This window comes from Pelophylax lessonae (assembly GCF_965119305.1).
Source record: "Pelophylax lessonae genome assembly, chromosome: 2".
NCBI classification, from domain to species: Eukaryota; Metazoa; Chordata; class Amphibia; order Anura; family Ranidae; genus Pelophylax; species Pelophylax lessonae.
The window spans coordinates 323,473,283-323,499,771 of record NC_138769.1 but is presented as its reverse complement, the minus strand read 5'-3'; the positions used below and the strand labels follow the sequence as shown (position 1 = coordinate 323,499,771).

Genomic DNA, 26,489 nt, shown 5'->3' with positions numbered 1-26,489 from the left:
TTTAAAAGTCTGCAGCTTCACTTTTTGTAGCTGCTGACTTTTATGTTTACCACAGGTGGCATTCATCTTTAACAAAGAAAACCCCTTCCCATTTCATGCTGTCAGCAAAGGAACCACATTGAAGGGAAATGTCACAAGGCCTGAGAAAAAAAATAATTTCCTGTCGCATCATGGCAGCACACACTGGGTTTTGACTCCACCCCCACAGTCCTGGTTAGCTATAAATTCTGAGGAGGGACCCACCACAGCATTCTCCTTTTTTTCCTCACCTGTCATGACTGGATGAATAGCTCTGGACCCTTTACCCCACCCGCCCTAGCCAGGTTCAGCCTCTCCTGGATGGAAGTCCCTTTCTGTACAGTCTCTAAATGAGCTAAATGGAGGGAACCCCACTCTGATGGTCTCAGGGGTATATATTATCTGGTGCCATACAAACCTTAAAGAGGTTGTAAACCCATAGAAATTTTTTTTTTTGTTTTCAACCTGAAAGAGAAACACATAATGAGCTAGTATGCATCGCATACTAGCTCATTATGAAATACTTACCTTAGAACGAGCCCCCGCCATGCCGCCCGTTTACCTCTATGACGGGCGACATGTCCAGTCGCCCGTCTTCCAGGATTGCGGCATCCGGCCATCTGATTGGTCACGGCACAGGGCTGTGAAGGAACGGCACCAGCGGCCGTTCCTTCAGAGCGCATGCGCCAGTGACATCACTGGCTGCATGTAAGATAAATATCTCCTAAACGGTACATGTTTAGGAGATATTTACAGTACCTATAGGTAAGCCTTATCATAGGCTTACCTATAGGTACAACTTGCAGAGGAGGGTTTACTTCCTCTTTAAACAGGCTTAAAATATTTGCAGCACTCCTCTTGCATCTTTTTTCCTTCTTTTTGGGCGCATCCTGTTCTCACTCAATTCCTCTTTCTATCTTTCTTTACCTTTTTTTTCCCTGTTGCTGGGCTCTCTAGTCCCTCAGGTCTTCACTTGCCCTTTTCAAGATAGTGGCCATGGCTGTTCTGCGCATGCGCAAGCAGAAGTGATTCGGACGGCGACCTGTTTTGCCAGTACCAAAGATGGTGCTGCGAGTCTCGTGTGCGGCAATTACGTCACTTCCACCGCGATGGCAGCAGATTTAAAAACTGAGCATTTCCTTTCAAATAGTGACAGATTGTTCTCCAGCCTGCATGATCACCCCTCTCCTCTGCTGCTGATCTGTTTCTATAATACCACACTGGTAAGTCCAGATTATGTCTTTTTTACACTAGCTCACATAATTACTGGCAAACCTTTCCCACTGGTGTTGATCTTGAATCGCTTTGGTGGTCACTGTCCTTAACTCATGGAGGCCGCTGCCCAAGCAGACCATCCACAGCCCGTAAGGTAAGGGCTGTTTTTTTTGTAAGTAGTGAAGATGAGAAAATGAGAGCCTTGCCACTAATATCGTCTTATCCTGATAGCCCTATCAGGTCTTCAAGATCTTCTCACTCCAAGCGCAAAGAACAATCACCATCAGGACATAGATGTTCTAGAAGAAGTCGGTCAAGACCTTCCTCCCATCACCGTCATTCACATAGGAAGTCATCTTTAGCTCATCGATCACATGACACTCATCGGATCACATGACACTCATCAGGAGGCAACCAGAGAAAAATAAGCAGATGCCAGGGAGGTATCTGATATTATCAGAGAATCAGTAAAAGAATCAATACTACACGTGTTGCTACGGAAGCAGATAGACCAGCTCAGAGGACTTTATCAGCTGTTTCACGTATACCCCAAAAATCAGACGATCAGTCGGACGAGGAAGAATTGCAGATATCTACATGGTTATGATTTTACTCTAGTAGACACATTCACAAAATTAGTAAATAAGTGATCGGTTGGGAAGAATCAGAGGAAGCACCTTGCAAGCCCTGAAAGTATTTCCCGAATTTGAAGAAGGAACCTGAGACCTTCCCATTTATTGATGAGTTGGAGGACTTGATAAATGATGAGTGACTAAAACCAGAAAAGAAGTCTAGCCATAATAACAGGCTAGCAAAATTATATCCAATAAAAGAACCAAATGTAAACCCACTCATCTCGGCACCAGTAGTGGACGCATCCTTAATGCGTCTAGCTGGGCACGTGACCTTGCCAATTGAAGACGCGGTAACTTTTAGGAACGTACTTGATTGCAAAATTGACCTCGAGCTTAAAAAAGCAGACTCAGTGGCAGGAGGTACCTGCAGACCAGTGGTTGCCCTGGTGGCGGTTGGAAGAGCAATTGCTAGCTGTACTTCCAGTGTCGAAAAATTGCTTTGGAAGGGGCTGAGCAAGAAAAAATAGTGACCGCTCTCCAAGAGCTCAGCCTAGCTGGAGATTTTGTGGCAGAAGCATTAGTGGATATAATCAGATTCTCGGCAAGAGCCATGCTGGCCTCGGTCCTGTTGAAAAGAGCACTATAATTATGGGTCACAGATGCAGCTTCCAAGACTAACTGGTTCAGAATATCCTATGTCAGAACTAATTTGTTCGGTTCAAATTTGGCCATCTCAAAGGTCGCATTTGGTAGATTGGGCCTCATCCCCTTCAACAGAAGACCAAAGCAACAAAAAACATCTATCCTTTAGCTGCAATCTCCCTGAGATATATAGCGAGGCAAGCTCATATAGACCAGGAAAATAATTTAAATGGAATTAGAGAAATACCCAATCTTTGTTTTTAAGGTTACATAAAATAAAATCCTCCAGCGGAGGGGAATGACAGAAATCTTTTTGAATGTGTGCCCATCCAGCCTGCGATAGTAAGAGCCAGAATCAAGCTAAACGGTGATCTGTATGGTGGCGGACTCGGGTTTGCAACCTCAAACGTTATCGGAATATTGTTCCTCCCCGACCAGAAATAATCACGTCCATTGTCAGTCTGGAAAGACAGGGATCCCACTATTGGGACCAAGCAGCCCAGGGACATTGGCATTTCCAAGGCATACTCTCGAACATTTTGGAGCCGCCTTTCAAGCCCTCCTAGCAATCAGCCTGTTCCTCAGGAGAAAAAGTCCTGCTGCACATGGACAACAAAGTGGCGGTAGCCTACATACAGAGGCAGGGTGGCACCAAGAGTCGCACCCTCATGAAAGAAGTACGTCCTATTTTCAACTGGGCTTAAGTAAATTTGGCGGACCCGAAGGCGGCATACATACCGGCAGTACAGAACCAACTGGCAGACAATCTAAGCAGAAACTTCATCTCGAACAATGAATGGTCTTTGAGTCATCAACCCTTCCCTCTCCTGATGCAGAAGTGAGGTGCTCCTGATATCAATCTGGCAGCAACCCCCGTGAACAACAAGTGTCCCAAATTTCTGGCGAGAGCTGCATATACAACAGCATATCCAAGAGCGGCAGGAATAGATTGCCTACACCACAAGAATACTGGCCAGACTCAGAAGATCGACATCCACAGTAATAGCAGTAATACTGTTCTGGCCAAGCAGGTTGTGGTTCACAACCATTCTACAGCTGAGTATAGAGGATCCATTATCTCTTCCAGTGACACCAGATCTGCACTCACCAGGCCAATTTCTACACTCAGCACCGGAAAAACTACACCTTATTGCTTGGAAAGGGATAGGTTACTAAAGCAAAGATGTTCACTTAAGGTAGTAGCTACCTTGCAACAAACCAGGAAGAAAATAACTAATAACACTTACAATAGAGTGTGGGAAAAGTTTACATTACTCGCACAATAGCAGTCACCTACAGTGTCACAAGTTCTCAAATTTCTTCAATCAGACATAGACAAAGGTCTAGCATCTAACACACTAAAGCAGTGGTTCTTAACCTTGTTGGAGGTACTGAACCCCACCAGTTTCAAATGCGCATTCACCAAACCCTTCTTAATTGGAAAAATAAAATATGATTTTTTCAAATTCAAAACACAGCTGGTTTTATGAGTGTTTCACCAATGGTGTGTGGTTTTCCCTGCTTTGCGATCAGGTAAGCAACTTCGTACCATGCTATGAGGATAGGTTTGTTGATGGGTACAAAGCCGAGAACAGGCAGACTAGCCTTTTCATCGAATCTGGCTCTCCTCACCTTGAATTCAGCGAGTGTTGTGTTCTTGTATTTTCCATCTCCATGCAGCTTAAGGAAGTGTTCTCTTAGTTTTGCCGGTGCTAGACTAGAATTGCTCAACTTGGCATTGCAAATCATGCAGTTAGGACGCTGACTCCCATCACGTTCCGTTATACATGTGATTCCATATTGTACATATTGGTCCAACCACTTTCTTTTTTTGCTCAACATAGTTAGTATGAAGGGATTAAAATATTAAGAAAGAAATCACACGACGTACCATCACGACAGTTACAATTCAACTACTGGGCGCGCAAAATTCCCTTCAACACAGATAGGCCAAGTGATGTTGCGTGATCACCTGCAGCCAATGAGCGGGGCCTGTCATCACGAATCATATGAGTCGGGTGTGTGTCTTGACCTCCACCGAACCCCTGGGGTTCAATGGAACCCAGGTTAAGAACCACTGCTCTAAAGGTTCAAGTCTCGGCCTTATCTGCGATGATGAGAATCAAATGTCCCTTAAATCCCCTCATCATACAATTCCTAAGGGCATGTTTAAAAATAAAACCACCAAGGAAGCCAATATTTCCTGCATGGGATATCTCCATAGTCTTGGAAGCACTGTCAAACTCCCCTTTTTTCTCCATAGAGTCAATATCCCTATGGGATGTAACAGTTAAAATAAACCTCCTAATTGCCATTGCCTCAGCAAAAAGGGTATCCAAGTTGCTCTTTTGCTAGCTTTGATAAAATAACCCCATCTGATCTTTTACTCTGATAGAGTGGTACTAAGACCTTCGGATCAGTTAATACTGTAAAAGTCAGTTCATAAAGTAACATCCACTTTCCACTTCAAGCCAGAAATCAACCTTCCAGCATTTCTTACTAGTCAAGGGGATCTACATTCTACGGATATAAACACAACTATTACTTCATAAGTGACGGATACCGGCCCGTTTAGAAAGATGGAAAATCTTTTGGTAATCCCTCACAACGCTAGAAGAGACTAAGCAGCATCTCTTCTCATGATAGTCTCATGGCTAATAAAAACCATCAAGAAAGCATATGCGAGGACCAGCACCATCAAAGGGCAGCCAAGGCAGCTGCCTGAGGGCACCAGGAGAGGGGGGGGGGCGCTAAAGCCAGGGCTTCTCTCAAGAAATGCTAATGCTGGCGCCGCCCCTGCTCGCATGTTTTCCTTGCTCAGAACAGCAGTGCACAGCGACAGGCAGCGCGGCCCCCGCACTGTGAACTTCAGAGCTGCCTCCATACCTTTCCATCTCCTCTCCCGGCCCCTCATCCTCCTCTTGCAGTGAGTTGGAGGGCAGACGGTGGCTGTTTGTTTCTCCCCCTCTAGCCCTTCCTTTAAACAATCCCCTGCCATGGAGTCCCACCTCCAGTCAAGCACAGATACAATTGCCACTGAACTGGAGCTGATTAAGATAAGAGATCAGGGGGAGGACTTGAGTGAGACCAGCGGGCGGTGCCAGCAGGCACAGGAGCTGGTATGGTACAGATGATGATCCTCTGGGAAAGGTAGGGCATGGATTAAATGCCTGTTAATGCCTGACTGTGTGTACTTTTATTATACAGCCCACTGCATGTACATGGGGACCCTCTCTAGGGTGAACACATAGGGAAAATAGGTAGATAAGGGGAGATAGAGGAAGGGGGAAAGAGTGAAGGGGACATGGGGGCAGTGGGGGGGACTCTGCTTTGCTCAGTGGGGGATCTGTGAGCTGATCCCTGCTGAGCAGAGTGGACAGACTTTGCTCACCGTTTACAACCAACTGCAATCTGATCCAATCCACCCAGATGGAGAGGAAAAGATCCCCTTCCAATTGTTTTTAGTAGAGCAGATTGCTCCAAGAGAATAGAGGGTCCAATTGGGTCCACCTGAAAATCAGACAGGTGGATCAAATTAGACTGCTCATTTAAAAGTGCAATGTGATCAATATAGAGAAAAATATATATATATATACGTTCAAAGGTGCTAGTGCAGTAAATAGGTTTCATACAAAAAGTCCAATGAAATTGTGTCATGATAAACTTGTGCAGATCCAATTCAAGCTATTTGCACCAACTTCAGTGTAACATCACCAAGACAAAGCACACACCATCTGCTTATCAATAATTGTGTCCTCTAAGGCCCCTTTCACACCGTTCAGATCCGCCTGTCCGTTTTTTTGGGCAGATCTGAACGGTCCCCCCATTTATCTCTATGGGGGATCGGATGTCAGCGGAGACATGTCCACTGACATCCGATCCGTCAAATGTGGACGGATGGAAACCCTATTTTCCATCCGTCCAGCGGATCGGATCGGATGAGAACGGACCGACGGTCCGTTCCCATCCGATTTTCCCCATAGAGATGCATGGGGAACTGAGAGCTGTGTCTCCGCACACAGCACGGAGACACAGCTGTCATCCTCCTTCTCGGCGGGGGATCGGCGGCTCGATCCCCCGCTGAGAAAAATGGAATCCGTCCGACGGACGGATAGTGTGAAAGGGGCCTTTAAAATGATGAGGTCATGTGTGCTTTGTTGCAGGATATTTGCAGCCACTTCACTCAAAAAGCAACAATTCAGGTATAATGGCTTTCTCCCAAAAGCGGCCTTTTACCATTATATGCAAACTCCGTATATGCAAAGAATAGCTATAGTGCATTACCAAGCCAATTAAACAATTTGTACCTTTATCCTAGTAAAGTTTGCTGCAAGTACATTATTTTAATAAAGCAGCACAATTTGTACTGCTAATGCACTATGGGATGCTTTATTCTTTGCATATAGGGGCTTTCCTGTGGTTGGTACTGGACTGGACATAGTGGCGAAAGCCCGCTTTTGGGAGAAAGCCATCATACCTGCATTGTTGCTTTTTGAGTGAAGTGGCTGCAAATATCCGTCAGTTGACAAGCACACATGCTTGTTACACACATACATTTATGAAGTCTAATTTTTTGGTAAGCAGATGGTGATTTGCCTTGGTGATGTTACACTGAAGTCGATGCAAACAGCTCGCAGTGGATCTGCACACGTTTATCACAGCTCAATTGTTTTGGACTTTATAGATGAAATTTATTTTTATGCATATTGTTTATTGCACTAGCACTAAGCACATATATTATTCTTGATAATCACATTGCACTTTATTGTGGTTCACACTTATATGATGGATGTTTTTTTTTTTTTTTTTTTTGTTTCTGTTTGCTTATGTAAGATATTTTGTATTACTGCAATTTTTTTTTTAAATTTGAAAGCAGTTTGATAGCATTGAAAATATTTAAAGGAACAGCGCACCTAATTTTTATTTGGAAAAATATTTTGGTGTTGATGTATTTGTGACACAGATATATTGTAAGGGGAACTCTCCAAACTCTGGTGCAAAGAGGAACCCTGATTTAAGGGGGGCTTTGTCACCAGAGCCCCCTTTGATCAGAGTTGCCAGTGTTCCCCCTTAAATCAGGTTGCACAGAGCTCCTTTTCATCAGAGTTTCCCATTACAGTATAAAGGGCAACTCTGTGGATTCTGATGAAGGGGCTCATTCAGACAGGTTCTGAGTCCTATCCTCCTGGCAGTGCTGCTGTCTTGGGTCCGGGTGATGGAAGAAAGGTGGGGGGCACCAAAATTCACCTTCGCCTATGTACACAAAAATCCTGGCACTGGCCCTGCATATGCGGTACGACATCTTTCAAATACCTGACAGCCTAAAGGTTCACTCTACTAGGGCAGTGGCAACCTCATTGTCAGCATATTGCAGGGTGTCTCCGGAGACAATATGCAAGGCAGCAGCTTGGTCCTCCAGAACCATGTTCATGTCACACTATAGTTGATAGTAAGTAAATACTGCACAATTGACGATGGTCGAATGCGGAAGAACAGTTATTTAAGGTAATTCTGCCATTTCTTGTGAATAAAATGAATACATTCCAAGCACCCATTTATATAGCAGGTTATTTCCCAGTGTGTACTGCCATGATGCGACAGGAAAACAGAAAATTGTATACTTACCTTTCCGTAATTTTCCTTTCCTAGAGCATCTTCATGACAGCACACAGGCGCCCAGCAACGTAAGGTGATAGATACATAGAATGATGTGGTGGGAACTTATAGCTAACCAGTCCTATCAGGTTGTGGGGGCAGAGTCACAACCCAGTGTGTGCTGCCATGAAGATGCACCAGGAAAGGAAGATCACGGAAAGGTGATATAATTTTCCATTTTCTTTACACAATAAAGGTGAAGACTACAAGAAGATCAGCAAAGTTTTACCTATCAGTCAGAATACTGTTGCAAAAGTGATACAAAAATGTAACAAAGATGGAACTGCAACCATCTCACAGAGACGTCCAGGTTGTCCAAGGAAGTTAAGACCTCTACAGGAGCGTCTTCTAGTGAGAAGGGTTGTAGAAAAATCACCATGCAAGTTTGCTGCAGTTGACTAAAGAAATAGAAAGCCAAATGGGGGTTATTGTTTCCATGACACAATACGGAATACACTGCAGCGTAATGGCATGCATGGGTGTCATCTACAATGGAAGCCTCTCCTAAAGCCCATGCACAAAAAAGCCTGCCTAGAGTTTTGCCAGGGCCCATGCTGAAAAAGAAGAAGACTACTGGGACTCTGTACTTTGGAGTGATGAGACGAAAGTAAATGTTTTTAGAATGGATGGATTTAAAACTGTTTGGCGTCACAAAGGTGAGTACAAAGAAAAATGCATGGTACCTACAGTGAAACATGGTGGTGGCAGTGTCCTTCTGTGGGCCTGCTGATGTCAGGGAGCCGCATTTCATTGATGATATAATCAATTCACAGATGGACTGCTCTATATTGAAAGAGAAGATGCTATCATCACTCTTTGCCCTAGGTCGTCATGCACTTTTTCAACATGACAATGATCCAAAACACACAACTAAGGCCACTGTTGCATTGGTGAAGAAAAAGAGGGTGAGAGTGACCAAGTAGGTCTCCTGATCTGAACCTAATCGAACACCTATGGGGAATTCTAAAGAGACAAGTGGAGCATCACTCTCCATCCAGCATCTAAGTTCTAAAAGAGGTCGTTCTTGAAAATGGAAAAAAATAGATGTTGCAATATGTCGCCAACTTGGTAATTCCATGCCTAGAAGACATGGTGCTGTCCTTACAAATCTTGGAGGTCATACAAAATATTTGATGTAGTAGTTTTCGTTGTGGGGTTTATTCATTTTTGTATAAATTAATTTGAGTAAAACTGAAAATTTTGTAATCTAGGTTATATTATTTTCCTTGCTTTCATGTAATGGAGGTAAACAAATGTTCTATAAAACTCAGTTTTATCAACATTTTGGAAATTGTTCTTGTGTTCTTGAAGGGTCTATAATTTTTACCCTAGTGTATTTAAAATGATTGAGACAGACTATCAACCAAAAATCTAAAAAAAAAACACATAATACAAATGTAATAAATTGAGTTGCAGTTCAGTGAGTTAAAAAGTACTTGATCCTCTATCACCCAACAATAATTCCGGCTCTCACAGACTGGCTACAGTATGTGCTCATGTGGTACACAGATTAGTCCTGTCAATTTAAGAAGGTTCTCCTAACTTGTTATGTGTATAAAAGACACCTGTCCACAGATGGCTACAAGACCATCAGTAAGAAGTTTGGGGAGAAAGAGAAAACTGTTGGAGCGATTATTCGCAAATGTAATAAATACAAAATAACCTTGGTCTGGAGCACCATGCAAGATTTTGCCTCATGGATTAAGGATGATCATGAGAAAAGTGAGGGATCAGCCCAGAACTACACAGGAGGAGCTTGTGAATGATCTCAGGGCAGTTGGGACCACAGTCACCAAACAAACCATTGGTAACACAATACGCTGCCATGGATTGAAATCTTGCAGTGCGCAGAAGGTCCCCCGTCTCAAGAATGCACATGTACAGGCCCGTCTGAAGTTTGCCAATGAACATCTAAATGATTCAGAGAAGGATTGGGAGAAAGTGCTGTGGTCACATGAGACCAAAACTGAGCTCTTGGCATTAATTGGACTCGCCGTTTGGAGGAAGAAAAATTACAACTTTGACTTAAGAACACCACCCCTACAGTCAAGCACAGAGGTGGAAACATTATGCTTTGTGGCTATTTCGCTGCTAAAGGTACAGGCCAACTTTGCCGCATTGAGGCGCCAATGGACGGGGGCCATGTATTGTAAAATCTTGGATAAGCCTTCTTCCCTCAGCCAGAACACTGAAGATGGGTCGTGTATGGGTCTTCCAGCATGACAATGACCCAAAACATACCGCCAAGGTAAAAAAGGAGTAGCTCAAGAAGAAGCACATTTAGGTCATGGAGTGGCCTAGCCAATCTCCAGACCTTAATCCTAAAGAAAATGTAACGAGTGAGCTGAAACTTCGAGTTGCCAAGCGACAGCCAAGAAACTTAAGGATTTGGAGAAGATTTGTAAAGACCAAAATCCCTCCTGAGATGTGTGCAAACCTGGTAACCAACTTCAAGAAATGTCTTACTCCTGTGTTTGCCAATAAGGGTTTCTCCACCAAGTGCTCAGTCATGTTTTGCTTGGGGATCAAATACGTACTTTACTCACTGAACTACAATACATTTATAACAATTTTATTGTGTTTTTTCTGGATTTATGGTTGATATTCTGTCACTATCATTTAAAATACAATAATGATAAAAATGATAGACCCTTCATTTCTTTGTAAGTGGGCAAACAACTTGCAAAATCTGCAGGGGATCAAATAATTATTTTCCCCACTGTGCCTACAGCTGTGCAATTGTGCAGGGTAACCAGGTGGCAAAAAGACTTGCCTCATGGTCCCCAGCTGTGAGGCTTTGAGACTGTTCAGAAAGAAGGCCCCCAGCTACAAGCAATACATTACAAAATGAAAAACCCCTAGATTGTTTTTTGGAGCCAGAATGATCTTCTCCTGCCCGGCCATGTCAATTATTCACAGAGTTCTGTGAATGGGGAAACAACTACCATCTGCCTTTGCGGCTGACGGATTGTATTTTTTAATGAACTACCAGAGTGCTGGTGAGCATTCTAGGTAGTTAATTGATGGTTCCTGTCATTGTGTAACTGCCTGCTCGTATGAGGTACTATCTCCAGGAACCCTGCATTGCAACACTTTCCGGGCTCCTAAAAAAAAAAATTGAATGTATGTACATTTTTTTTTTGCCTGCAAAAAGATGTGCATTTATTTATTTTTTAAAAGGTGAACTTATTATTTAAACATCAGAGAAAATAAGTGCATCCACAGTCTCTTTCATGATCAATACTCTCCTTACTTGGAAGAAACACTCTTCTCCCCCTGCCCCAAGCCAGGAGTAGTCCCACACCCTCCCAAAGGGGAGTTAAAGTCCCTAAACTCACATTTAATTTGGCAGTGTTACCTCTCTAGCAAGAGAGTTCCCTCTCAAAGTGCTCCTCCACTGTGCAACAACACTAGGCCCCTCCCACACCACACATCCCCCTAAGGGGTGAACCTAAGAGCTTCGGCTGCAAAGCTTAACCAGCATTCATTTTGGGTCTGGTGCAGGAGTCAACACTTTCAGACGAAAGCCAGTTTAAGGATTTTTGAAATTTGGTGCAATTACGCTGGGCTTCTGCTTGGACATCCCTACTGTGCCTGTGTGGCCTCTTTCCTGAGGGCATGCACACTCCATTTCCAAAGCACATGCAGACCAGCACAGCCTCACCTGCCACCCCTTCATCACACCCACACCTCTGATGCTTCGGAATGGTACTTGGTCTACGCTGCTGTCTCCAGTGATGACTCACAGATAGCACTATCCCTCCCTGTTTCTGCTGGATTGTTGTGACAACCCCATGTGGGAATGCCTCACTTGCATTCTTGTTATAGTGAAGGGCAAAGGGCAAAAGTCATGTGGGCCTTGAAAAGGTACGATTCTCTAATGGTTTGATGGGGTGAGAGAGGATAGTGTACCTTCTTGGAATGGAATTGAATCTGGATCAATGTATCCTGGCTGAGACACAACACTCCTTAAAGTCGTTTTTAACCCCTTCAGTGATGCCGAGTCCATCACTGATTTCTCTGTAGCTGTAAATGCTTCTGCACAGGATGAGGAGGAATGTACCTCTTTTTGTGTTATATGACTTTGTACATGTCAGTCTGCTGACATCACTCCAAAACTTAAGGACATCATCTTGGTCCTTATTGATGCAGTGCACAAGTCTAGACCTGGAACAGCCTACCTGGTAGCCAGTTAGCTGCTAACTTCAGCTTGTTTAGTTAAGCTTTGACAATAAAACCTGGAAGCTGAATGTTTTCTGTGTAGAGCTGCACCAGGTTTGCATGCTCCAGTTTTAGTAAATCCCATTGTTTTACAGGCTTTGCCCTGCAAACAGTCATTGCTACAATGTTCCTCTGTCAGACATTGGCTGTTTGGTCCAAGGACATGTCTCTAAATCATGGGTCTATCCTAAATCGCTCTCTTCTCCAACAGCTGAAACTCATACTTATGGCCCTGCTTTACTTTGTTGATGATCATATGCCTAAAATCTATAATGAGTTTCCTTTTGATGGGGAAAGTTTCTTTGGCAGATACCTAGATTATTTTATTAAGAATGCCCCTAAGGGGGAGGGGGGCACTCTATTACACCAACAAAAGAAGCCAAAGCATCTTTCTGGGGAAACACTCTTTTTCAGAGACCAAAGGGAGTTCGTTTGATTTCTGCCAAAGCTCAAAATCCAAGGCAAAGCCTGGAATTCAATTCTACTGTAAGTCTTTGACTCTTAAGTCCTCAATATTGATAAAAAAAAGTCATTCTCGCAATGAGGGGATGCCCCCACTTGTCAGTGTGGGAATACATGTTTTTGGATTTGTGGCCACCTGGTCCAAGGACATTTCTGGTGTCTGGGTCCAGAATGTTGTATCCAGGGGACACGACCTAGAGTTTCAGTCTCTAGCTCCTCCTTGCTTCATGTTGTAAAACCAGCCAGCATCCCCACAAAGACTAGAGGACCTCCCTCTCAAGTGATTATAGCTATTGTTCTTAAAAAGAGAGGGTTGCTGGGATTCTAGTTCAATTTCTTCACAGTTCCCTAAGTGAAAAGGGACTCCAATCCAGACCTAAAGGTTCTCAACCCCTTCCATCCAGTAAAAAATTATGCATGAAAGCTAACAGGTCAGTCATTGCTTCCTTCAAACCAGGGGACAATGATGACTACTTTCATATCCCCATCTTTTCAACATTACCATTTCATTGTCCTTCTCTTTAGTCTATCCACTTCACTCTGGGTCTTTACCAAAGTGCTAGTCCCTTTACTTACTCTGATTCATGCTCTGGGCATTTACATACTGGTGTTCCAAGAAAACCTTCAAATGAGGGAATAGTCTGCACAGATTCAGTAGACTGCAATTCAATGTCCATTAGACTGTTCAAACCCTACAAAAGTTCAGGTGGATCCTGAACCTCCAAAAGTCATTATTTAAAGTATCTAGGCCTTCCCCTAGATATTTTTATGTCAAGGGGTTTTCCCCTTCCATATTGTAAGAATATTGTACTTCCCCTCTTCCCCCTTGCGTTCCACGACTTGGTCCGGTGGAATGCATACGTCACGTGCTGACGTTGGACGTCGCACGTGACGTCATTTCCTAGCGCAGCTCCGAGCGGCTATTTAGAACAGCGGAATGGGGATACCATTGTTCGTGTAACCGCATACACACCTGTACCCCTACCTGCTTCCTCGTTCCTGCTTACAACACCAGAGCTTTCTGGAGACGCTGCACCTCTTCTTCTACCCACCGGACCCGATCCTGCTCACCTGCTTCTTCCTCTGATCACTGATGCCTATACTCCCTCAGATCCTTAAGTTGTTACTAATATGATAAATACCCCATAGGGGACCCTGATTCTTCTCCAGCTATATCCATTACTGCAAGTTACAAGTTATTAACTGTTGGCCTCCTGCTTACTCACATGCATGTTCCTACAATCAAGTGAAGATAGTACATACCATTGTCTACTTGCTTGCTCCTTCTATGTGCTCTGCTATTAGTACTGTGTAAAGTCAGTCCATTGCCACCTGCTTACCCACACTACTGCATCTTTGTTGTGTGTCTGCTTTATGTGCATATGATGTGTGTGCAGGAACGGATTGAATCTGCCACTGTGATGAGTTAAGATATTAGGTCAACTGACTTAACACTATCTCTACACGACTCCTGAGTGGTATCTGCAGCTGACGATCCATTCCATCAGACACAACCTTGAGGGAACCTGACACACAGAAAAAAAGCTCTAAGTGGTTTGCTGCCATGTTCTGGCACTACATTCAGCCAACTGACCCTCTGCCTTTGCGTAAGGGTCCTGGGCTTAATGGTGTCCCCCTTTGAGGCAGTTCCGTATGCCCAATTTCCCTCCAGACTTTTGCAATTCAACACTCTGGCTGCATGAGCCGAGAAGGTTCAATCTCTTGACCATTGCTCGTGTGTGAACCCTGAGACCAGGCTTGTTCTGGCCTGGTGAGTCACAAGCCAAGCCCTGGAGTCCAGAAAATCCCCTGATCAACATTCTGGTAATCCCTTCAATGCCTGACCTCTTGACTTTAGGTCACTCCACTGGTTTCAGGTGGATATCACCATGGCAATGGCTTACTTCAGATAGCAGAAGTCTATGAGCTCAAAGAGTAGTTGATCAGATTCTAGCATGAGCAGAACTGCATGTTCCAGCACTGTCTGCTGTATACAGTCCACAGGTTCAAGATGCAAGGCATTCTGGTGATTCTCTTTGCACCCAAGTGGCCCAGGCAAATTTGTTGCTTGGACTTTGTCAGACTTCTGGCAGACTTTCCGTGAGCCCTGCCAGATCATCCAGATCACCTCTGTGAGACAGGTTTCTGAGTTGGCAGTCTTAAATTTTTTCTGTGTTACACAAAGATAAGGTTCCTGTGGCGCCTAAAACCCAAGTTGTTTACTTCCTTCCCCATTAATTAGGGCATTAACAGTGCATTGCGAAAGTATTCGGCCCCCTTGAACTTTTCAACCTTTTGCCACATTTCAGGCTTCAAACATAAAGATATAAAACTGTAATTTTTTTTGGAAGAATCAACAACAAGTGGGACACAATCATGAAGTGGAACGAAATTTATTGGATATTTCAAACTTTGTTAACAAATTAAAAACTGAAAAATTGGGCGTGCAAAATTATTCAGCCCCTTTACTTTCAGTGCAGCAAACTCTCTCCAGAAGTTCAGTGAGGATCTCTGAATGATCCAATGTTGATCTAAATGACTAATGATGATAAATAGAATCCACCTGTGTGTAATCAAGTCTCCGTATAAATGCACCTGCACTGTGATAGTCTCAGAGGTCCGTTTAAAGCGCAGAGAGCATCATGAAGAACAAGGAACACACCAGGCAGGTCCGAGATACTGTTGTGGAGAAGTTTAAAGCCGGATTTGGATACAAAAAGATTTCCCAAGCTTTAAACATCCCAAGGAGCACTGTGCAAGCGATAATATTGAAATGGAAGGAGTATCAGACCACTGCAAATCTACGAAGACCTGGCCGTCCCTCTAAACTTTAACACACCTGCTCCCCATTCACACCTGGGACCTTGTAAGACGAATAAGTCACATGACACCGGGGCGGTAAAATGGCTAATTGGGCCCAATTTGGACATTTTCAGTAAGGGTCTACTCTTTTTTGTTGCTAGCGGTTTAGATAAGTATGGCCTTGTGTTGAGTTATTTCCAGTGGACAGCAAATTTACACTGTTATACAAGCTGTACACTCACTACTTTACATTGTAGCAAAGTGTAATTTCTTCAGTGTTGTCACATGAAAAGATATAATAAAATATTTACAAAAATGTGAGGGGTGTACTCACTTTTGTGAGATACTGTGTGTATATATCCACACACACACAAATGTTTTACATTTCATTTCTATTTTAAACTGAATGGGTTGTTTTACGACAGGGGTAGGCAACCTTTGAGAGGTGGAGATCTACCTGGACAACATGAAAGAAATCAAAGATACCCAGGTGCAGCGTCCTTTAAAAAAAAAATTAGCTATAAAGCCCCCACTAAAAAGGGGTCAGGAAGAACACATAGTATGTCACAGTAGTGTCCTCTGCCCCCCTTCACATCCCCCCCACAGTAGTGTCCTTTGCCCCCCTTCACATCACCTCCACAGTAATGTCCTCTGACACCTTTACATCATCCTCCAAAGTAGTATCGTCTGCTCCTCTTCACATCATTACCCCAAAGTTGTATCAGCTATCCCCCTTCACATCACTTCCCACAGTAGTATGCCCTGCCCTCCTTCACATCACCCCCTACAGTAGTGTCATCTGCCTCCTTCACGTCATCGCCCACAATATTATCCTCTGCCCCCTTCACATCAACTCCCACAGTTGTATCCTCTGCCCCCCTTCACATTACCCCCTACAGTACTGTCATCTGCCTCTTCACATCACTCACAATAGTATCCTCTGCCCCCCCCCCCTGCACAACATTCACCCCCCATAGTTGTTTCCTCTGCCCCTTTATACATCACCCCCTACAGAAGTGTCATCTGCCCCCTTCACATATTTGCCCACAATATTATCCTCTGCCCCTTCACATCACCTCCCACAGCAGTATCCCTTGCCCCCCTTCACATCATCCCCTACAGTAGTGTCACCTGCCCCCTTCACATCATCATCCACAATAATAGCAGAGAGCAGAAGGCAGCACAGTACTGGATGGAGGGGGGAAGCAGGAGCTGCCAGAGTTAACTTTTCATATTAAGAAGCTGGTGATTAGTTGCTAGAACCGCTCTTGCCTCCTGCTCTGCTGTAGGGATGAGATTGGCAGAGGCTGGCGGGGGGGAGGTCCGGCACTGTGCTTACACCTGCCTTTTACTGATTCCTGAACTAGAGGGCTGGCATGTGTTCGCGATCTACCTGTCACCAGCTGGCGGTCAATGGGTAGATCACAATCAACAGGTTGCTGATCCCCATTTTACAAGGTAAGTGGTCACATATACAGTACTTTAAACACACATTTTGGAGTTTTTTGCAAGCATTTTTATAGTACATGTATTTTACTGTTATAAAAGTTTTTACTGTTATATAATATTTCATATATACACAAAAACAGGCAGAGAGGCACCATAAAATGTCCATAAAACTCACCACAATGTGTCAAAATACATGTGAAATGTGCATAATGCATAAAAAGCATACTTCAGTAAAATGCAAAAGCATGAATGAGGTCTTTCTTCAAAATGCATTCTTTCTTTCCAATAAACAGGCATTGGCCCCAATCTATATGTTCCAAAATAATGGTGATTTTAATTTCTAGCATTAATATTCTTCATTATATTTGATGTCCTGCCCCCCCCCCCCTTCCAGTTCCCCCCACTCCAGTTCCCCCCACTCTCAGGTTTACTAGCACCAGTACGTCATTACTTATTAACATTTATGCAATAAGCATACTTTTTTAGTCACTGATAAGATAGGAAAGCAAACAAGTCAACAGTCAGTTTTTATCAAAGTGATTCATATGAGCAAGTGTACCTAAGCTGAAGTTAAACCTATTAAGATAACATCAGGTGTTAAATTCATAAACCTAGAGGTGTCTACAAAAACCTCTATATTTCTTATTAAATTCTCTGAAACCTTAAAATCTAGAAAGCTTAGTTATTGCAATCCTGACTTCAGGAGCAAGATCAGATTTGACACCGCTACCCCCACAGGAGACACTTGGTATGATAGGCTCTCTGTTCTGCCACGACTCTTTAGGCTGACGGTTCCCACTTATACACCTGTGAAAAGTAAAGGTTAGCATGCTATCACTCTATGATAATACACAGAAAATAGACCACAAGCAACCTGCTATTAAATGAATTAGATGTATTATGGCAAGTCAGGTTATACAATGCACGAATCAGTAAACAGGCTGCTGTTCTGGTTAAGGTGAACACTGACCTTTAAAATAACTAACTGCAATACAGAAAAAATCAAATTTGAGCAGGTATAAACAGGTGGCAATATAACAGCGTTAACTAGCCCGAAGAAATGTCCTTGAGTGCACTTCATACATACAGCCCTAATAGCAGATGGATGTAAGTGTTCCTGACAAGAGGTACCTCTGGAAATTGTTATAAAGTACCTGGCGCCTATTCAGCAGTACAAAGTTGGCTATCGTTGGGGCCTATCTGGAAGATGGTGCATGTGAAGCTGTCCCATTAAGACTGTACTCAATGGGTGGCTGATGGTCTGTTAAGTAAGGAGAAGTCTCTCTTGGAGTTAACTATGAACAGTAAGGAATTAAGCTTGGTAATTCCACTAACCTCTTCTGGTATGCAGTGGATCTTTTTACTTGAGAAAGCTCAGCCCTCAGGATCAGGTCCTCTCTGATGTGGACACACAAAGCAATGGGGCTGCCCAGCTTAGGTCCGAAGATACAGTCACTCTCTGTGGCTCAGTCGCTCGGTTCCCTGGGTGCTCAGAAAGGCTTAGTCTCTCACTGGTGTGGGCACACACAGATCCAATATTTGCCCAGCTCCAGTAACCGCACACAGGCTCCAGCTGTAACCCCTCCCAACTGCTTCTGGAATCTTCTCCCAGTTTCCAAAAACCGGGGAGAGTCACCAGAGAAGCTTCTGATGAGTCATCCAGCCTACCTGAGTCACTCACCCGACCCAAAAAAATACACACAGGCTACCTACCTGTACCTACTCTAACACAACAAAAAATTATCACTAGCACTCTAACAACACTAGGGGATTCTACATATTTAAATATTGTAGTGATCATAACTTCAAGCGCATTTTGGCATATCACCACCCATCAACAAATTATCAAACTGGCGTGCACCACTTATATTAATTTGTTTCAAGAAGTGTTAATTAAGCAGCCATATAGAAAATTGGTACATTTTTGGAATATGCAAGTCTTTGTTAATCTCCCACCTCAGGTTTCAAGTCTACCAGATTACTTAGGAGGAAAGTGAAACATATATGGCAGTACTTCTAGGGGTTGTATTTAATGCCTGTTTCAGATCACTGGCAGTGCTTCACACTTCTCTGTTACATGCAGTGCTTCATACTCCTCTGTTACACTTGGTGTCTAATGCTTTTTTGTTACATGTGTGGCCGGTGTAGTTCAGGCGGCGCATCCCTGCTGACTCCTTCAACCTGTAAGCCCACGGAGTTCTCAGGCTACTCCAGGCATTGTGGGCGGGGTCACTTACCCTGCATGCAGGGGTTCCTTTCATGTAAATCATGCTCATTAATGCCTGGGACCAGGTGGAGCCTGCGGTCATGTGTAGAATCTAACATTAGACAGTTGCCTGACTTAGAGATAAGCCTTCACTGTATGCAGCAATTAAAGTACAGAGTTCTTCTGAAAAGTGACTTATCCTTGTCCCATGTCACTACACATTGAAACTTGTATGTTTCCATTAGGAGGGACATGCTGAGCTTGCCCCAGCTCCACCAGTCCAGCATACATCTTAATGGGGTCCCACCATGCATATAGCTGAACCTCATGCGTGCTGCCACTTAACTCTTCCACTTCACGTACCTTGTGACTAGGCTATGGATCTCCATAGCATAGGTTCGGATCCAGTTGTTATTGGATACTGACTGCTAGGGAGAGAACCGGTACATTGACCCCCTCGCTACGGGAGGACTTGTTAACTTACTAGGTACCACTGTACCAGGTTTAATGATCGGTTGCTTTGTGTCTTGAATTTTGCGCTTTGTTACCCTTAGCAAAGGCTTTACTCTCCCTTGCCTTGCTGAGTTAACCCCATTTTGTAGTGGTGTCGCTTCATACCTCTTTGTGCTTTACTGACCCAAAGTAGTGTGGTGTCTCTGTCTTAGGACACTTATGCACCCCTTGAACAGACTCAGGAAATAGTAAACAAACTTAAAGTTCTGCAGCATAACAGTTTAAGTGCAAACACAGTTCAATGCATCCATCCCTAACTAGCAACCCTAGAGTGTGACTGCCCAGGCATACCTTGCAAGGGTGATAGTCCATTACTTGTTACAAGTCCATGTTGTGGCAGGAGAACCCCAGGGAGCTCCTGGGTGGCAGCTGGTTGTAGAGGATTACATCTTCTGCTTTGAGCTTCTTACTTCTGATCCCATGTGTCTGGAGCTGTAGCAGAGCCCTCTCTGTAAAGCAGCTGCAAATTACATCTTGATGGCTTGTCTCTGTCTTCTTCCCATTAGGATTCTCTATAAACAGCACAGGGAGAGAAGCAGAGCCCAGAAAGAGCAGAAACTGCAGAGCTACCATTAACCCTTCCCTAACCTGGGCAGACTAACTAGTTTACTAACATGGTACCCAGCGCCAGCACAAAAAAACGAAGAGAACCCTGTGCCCCCCCCAGAACGCACAAATCAGGGCTTGCAGACATTAGCTGCCAGTGCTGATTGGATGTGGGTCAGATGCCCATTTTCCAGCATGCCCATTTGACAGAAGCCGGTCATGAGACTGGCTTTTGTAGAACAGACAGCTGTATACACACGGGTGAAAAGTCATTACACACAGTGTGTAGTGCCTCTCTGTTACATGCAGTGCCTCAAACCTCTCTATTACACTCGGTGCCGAATACCTGTCTGTTGTATGCAGTGTCTCACACTTCTCTGTTATACTCTGTGCCTGATGGCACTCTGTTACATGTAGTATCTCACCCTTCTGTTAATATGCAGCGCCTCATCCCACTCTATTACGCAGAGTGCCTTATGCTTTTGTTATATGTAGAGCCTCTCCACTCTCTGTTACACACTGTGCCTCACATATATGCAAATATGGCTTCAACAGGAGTGATTCATACCTCTGCATTACATGTAGTGGTTCTATGTGCTACACACAGTGCCTTATGTCTCTGTATAACATGCAATGTTTTTTTCCTCTGTTACACACTGTGCTTCTTTCCTCTGTATTACATGCCCTTCCTTATGTCAGCTTTTCATTACTCTTCCAAAGTAGGCATGGTGGTAACACTGAAAGTGTTAAAACATTACTACAGGCTGATAAGATTACTTACATTAGGACCCAAGTCCAGCCAAACATTTTAGAAGGACTTGAGAAAAAAAAAATTAAAAAAAATAATAAAATAAAATAAATAATTGTTGTCTGTATCTCAATTAAGGAGCTTTCTTGTCAATTCCTGTCTTTTTGACAGCCAAAACAAGCAGGACAAGCAAAGAGAGGAGTGATTATCACCAGGTAGAAAGACACAGAAAGCAGTAAGAACCTGACAAAAGCTCTAATTTTTTGCATTTGAAGAAATAGAAATGGTTTAGTTGAAGTGTTTACTGGAAATGTTCTCAGTAATTTATTTCTGGAAAGGCCGCTTGGCTGCCTTCTCCCTCGTGGTACACTCTATTCCCAGGCCGTACCAGGTAAAGGGCCCCTACCAGCCGATACTGCCCTTTCGCGCCAGGCCGCTCCGCCCGGCCACATGGTCCTGCTGATCAGTTGAAGAGGGAAGAGAGGGAAATGCACCCGCCGGAGTCCCACTTATGACGGGGATTACTCCCAGCCCCACCAGTGGAAGGAGGAGACTGCCTTTTAGCTTTTGGGGATGGAGGGTCCCTAATGGGACTCCCTGAGTGGCAGCTAACCCTGGAGGCCACTTCTGGACTGAGGCGTGCAGGATGCCATTATCTCTTCGCCCGTGGATTAACAGGGACAGGTAAAACAGAAACCTGCCCAGACCCCGATAGCAAACCAGCCAGTTGGACGTTAAGCCACTAGGGTCATTCGCTATTGCTCCTTTCCACAGTTGCGAGATCAAGCACTAAATGTCCCCCATTGTTCATTCACAGGACCAAGGAGGTGCAAGTGTGTTCTTTACTGATCTGCCTCCCACTGATCAACTAGCAACTCCAACCCTTCTGCTGGACCACTGGTGCCACACCCTACCCCCCTTAGTCATCCAATAAGGTAAGCCTTACCCCCGCTTTCAAGCCAAACTTCTTTATCTGCCTGACTGTAGCCTGCCCAGTAACTCAGTCATGCAGGCCCTCCACCTATGCTGTGCATGCAGTTCCAGGTCTATTACTTTAGGGTAACCAGATGTCCCCGGTGTCCAGGGACAGTCCCTGGATTGAAGACACTCAAGTCTGTCCCCGGTTTTGTCCCCAAATTCAGGGTCTGATTAATGTAGACAGAGCGGGGGGGGGGGGGCTTGGATGCCGACACCCCATGCTGGACAATCTCACTGCCTCTCCTGCTGCCTTTTTAGTGGAGGAGAGGCAGTGCTAAAAAATGACTGTGTGGAGGGCTGAGACCGGGAGGTGAGTGGATGGGGAGGGGGGCAGGGGGGAGTCTGTTTGTACACAGGTTAGAGCAGTGGGGGAGCAGGGGTCAGGGCTGATGCAGCTGCATTGAGAGATGGGGTTTAGCTGTTGTAGGGGAAGGGCTAAGAGATGGCTGCAGAGATAATCTGTGAGAAAAGGGTGCAGAGGTGAGCTAGATGTTGGGGCAGAAGTGTCCCTTGTGCATAGCAAACCTCTGAACCCTGCACTCTGTGCCTAACACCCTCCTGTATATTATGTAGTTCTAGGCCCAACTCTCTGTATATTATACAGCCCTGTACCCAGCGCTCTGTTTATTATGTAGTCCTGTACCCAGAGCTCTGTGTATTATGTAGTCCTATGCCCAGCGCTCTCTGTATTATGTAGTCCTGTGCCCAGTGCTCTGTGTAATATGTAGCCCTGTGCTCAGCGCTCTGTGTATTATGCAGTCCTGTACCCAGCGCTCTGTGTAATATGTGGTCCTGAACCCAGCGCTCTGTGTATTATGTAGTCCTGAACCCAGCACTCTGTGTATTATGTAGTCCTGAACCCAGCACTCTGTGTATTATGTAGTCCTGAACACAGTCATCTGTGTATTATGTAGTCCTGTGCCCAGTGCTTTATGTATTATGCAGTCCTGTGCCATTTGCCAATAAAAAAAAATGTCCCCAGATTGCATTTTAAAAATCCGGTCACCTTATCATACTTTCTGTCTGGAAAGTCACAGATGATCTTCCTAATTGGCACACAGACTGCAAGCAAACACTGAACAAGGCTATAACATACCTCCAAACTTTTTAAAATGGGAACGAGGGACACCTATTAGCAAAAGTATGTAAGCATAGGACACCACACTGCTACAAGGAGAGTTAAACAAAAAAAAAGAGTCACACCCCCTCCCGTGCTTGGTCTCCGTGACTGTGCTCTCCATTGGTTCGAATCTTACCTATCTCACCGCACCTTCAGTGTCACTTATAATTCCACTTACTCCTTTGCAACTCCTCCTACCGTTGGGGTCCCCCAAGGTTCTGTCCTTAGGCTGCTTCTATTCTCAATCTACACCTCCTCCCTGGGTCAGTTAATAGCCTCCCATGGCTTCCACTACCATTTCTATGCTGATGACACCCAAATCTATCTCTCTACCCCTCAGCTCACCCCATCAGTCTTCTCCCGCATCACTGATTTACTAAAAGACATATCAGCCTGGATGTCTCACCACTTCCTCAAACTGAATCTATCTAAAACCGAGCTCATAATATTTCCTCCTCCATATGCCCCTTACCCTGAATTCTCTGTCAAGATCAATGGAACAACTATCAGTCCTTCCACACATGCCAGGGTGCTAGGGATAACCCTAGAGTCTGCACTGTCCTTTCAGGCCCACATCCAATCCCTGTCCAAACCATGCCGCCTTAACATCCGCAACATCTCTAGAATACGCCCCTTTTTAGCCAACGACACCACCAAGCTTCTAATTCACTCCCTGGTTATCTCTCGCCTCGACTATTGCAACTCCCTCCTCATTGGATTACCCTTACATAGACTATCCCCCCTTCAATCCATAATGAATGCTGCTGCAAGACTTATCCACCTTACCAACCGTTCAGTGTCCTCCATCCCTCTCTGCCAATCCCTTCACTGGCTTCTACTCACCCAACGAATAAAATTCAAAGTGCTAACAATAGTTTACAATGCCATCCACAACTCTGCCCCCAGCTACATCACTAACCTGATCTCAAAGTATCAACCAAGCCGCTCTCTTCGGTCCTCCCAAGACCTCCTGCTCTCTAGCTCCCTTGTCACCTCTTCCCATGCTCACCTCCAGGATTTCTCCAGAGCTTCTCCCATCCTTTGGAACTCTCTACCCCAGTCTGTCCGACTGTCCCCTAACCTATCCATCTTTAGACGATCCATGAAAACCCTTCTCTTTAAAGAAGCCTACCCGGCTACTAACTAATACACTGTTTCACTTTCTCCATCAGCTCATCCCCCACAGCTATTACCTTTTGTATCAATTGACCCTCCCTTTTAGATTGTAAGCTCTAACAAGCAGGGCCCTGTGATTTCTTTTCTACCAAATTGTATTGTAAGTGTAATGTCTGCCTTCATTTTGTTAAGCACTGTGCAAACTTTTGGCACTATATAAATCCTGTATAATAATAATATTAAAAAGGGCTTTTTTTTTTAACCACTGCTAATCCTTTTTTACCAGCTTTTGAAATTTACAAATGCAGCAATTTAGAAATTGGATGAAAGGTTTAGCACTGGGAAACACTTTTTGAAAGATAAAAAGTGCATTTTATATGCAACTATATAGATCCAACAAAAATGAGGGACAAATGAAGAGCAAATAAGGATAGAGAGAGGTACCTTGTTTGAAATCAGGGATAGCCCCTTTGAATTTAGAAACAGTTGGGTGCTATGGATAACCCCTCCCCACATTTATAATGTTATATATATAATTTTTTTTTTTTTTAAAGTCCAGCATCCTGAAGTTTATACATGTCTGGGACTCTTGCTTGTAGCACAATATTTAATGGAGAAAAAGGACCATAGAAAATACATGTGCAGTTTTTATAGTAGGTAGGCTCAAATTCAGATTCGGGACCTTGAGGTGGTTTAGGAGTGTGGCCACAGTGGAATCCTTAAGCCTAGTACACACACAACGAATTTCCGACGACCGGTCATTCGTCTTTTGTCCAGAGTGTTGTTTGTTGGTTGGAATGTGCTCTAGACTGCACACTAATTTTGTCATCCGACAGAATTATACTTCAGAAGTGATGTCATGTGTTGGATTGCTTTCTTTGTGTTCTTTCATCTCTGAGCATGCCTAGTCATGCTCATTAGATTTTTCCCTGTCGAAATCTGTACTGACTGCACGAACATCGGACGTGTTTTGACGGAGGACAAAAATTTTATAGCCTGCACACCAGAATTTTTTCGGACGAAAAGTCGGAGTCGGTTGTCGAGAGCACCATACTAACAAGCCAAAAATCGGCAGATCGGTCGTCGGATGAAAATTCCCGGCCAAATTTCGACTCGTGTGTACGGGCCTTTATGCTGTATCCATCTTCACACAATGTGAGTTTGACCATTGTGTGTTTTTAACTTTACCATATTAAAGCTGAGTTACACTAGGGTGGCTTTGCACTCTCTTCTTTTGTGTTTTTGTCTAGATGTGTTCCTGCCATCCAGAGGACCCATAGAGAGCAGCAGCACCCCTTGACTTGTCTAATTACCAGCTGGAGGGCTATACTAAATTGTTGATCAGCGCACCTGCTAGTTTTTTCTTTTGTGTGTATTTGTTGTCAGATTCTATGTTAAAACATGTAATTTATATTATTTACTTCTGATCATTGTACCGCCATTTTGTTTTCTTTTTTTTTTGTTCTTTGACAGTGTTTAGTCATTTGTTGCATAAGAAGAAATTTTACTCACAAAGGTTATGTATTTCAACCAAAGACCTGATCAGAAAGGAAGAAAATATTACCAAGTGACAACTAAAAACCCTTTCTGTAGATTGCAGAACTTTTCTTACATGTCTCCTGTCTAAAAACATCACTCGCCTCCCAAGTAAAGAATTTTCATCCACTCCAGCTGGTGTCCATGTGCTTTTCCTTTCTCTGTGATATCGAGGCAGTCTGCAAACATAGGGGGAAGAGGTACCTGCAGGGGCCTCTTGGCTGCTCTGCAGATTTCGAGAGTGTCCTGCATGCACCACTGTGGAATGTATACAGAATGTTCTTCACTTTTAGACAGGGCTTTTTTTCTCAGAAAATAGGTGCAGGAACTCAACCATGACCCCCAAAACCCTCCACTATCTTCCACATGTCTTACTTTTGTTGCTTTATTAAGCTAAAAGGGAATGTAAAGTCAGAAGGTGCATTCTATGCATTAAGATAAAACAACATTCTGTGTACAGCAGCCCCCCTGATACTTACCTGAGCCCATCTCTATCCAGTGACAGAAGTGTCTAAACTGCCCAGGACTCCCATCTTCATGGGCTGAGACAGCAGCATGGCGCCATTGGCTCCTGCTGCTGTCAATCAAAGTCAGTCAGCCAATCAAGGGAGAGAGGGTGCGAGGCCAGGTCACGAATCTGTGTCTGAATGGAGACAGGAGCTTTGACTTTGCTTGGGTGCCCCCATA

At 44.1% G+C, this 26,489-nt stretch overlaps 1 protein-coding gene across 1 annotated transcript in view; it reads right to left on the bottom strand.

The window, feature by feature from the left end:
• Positions 1 to 14,688: 14,688 nt before the first annotated feature.
• Positions 14,689 to 26,489, bottom strand: part of LOC309548099 (uncharacterized protein) — a gene marked incomplete at both ends in the record, with an annotated part of 32,864 nt that continues 21,063 nt past the window's right edge. Inside the window, one exon of the mRNA XM_082248063.1 lies at positions 14,689 to 14,958. Within this exon, the coding sequence (XP_082104189.1) occupies positions 14,689 to 14,958 (270 nt within the window). The remainder of the gene's footprint in view (positions 14,959 to 26,489) is intronic.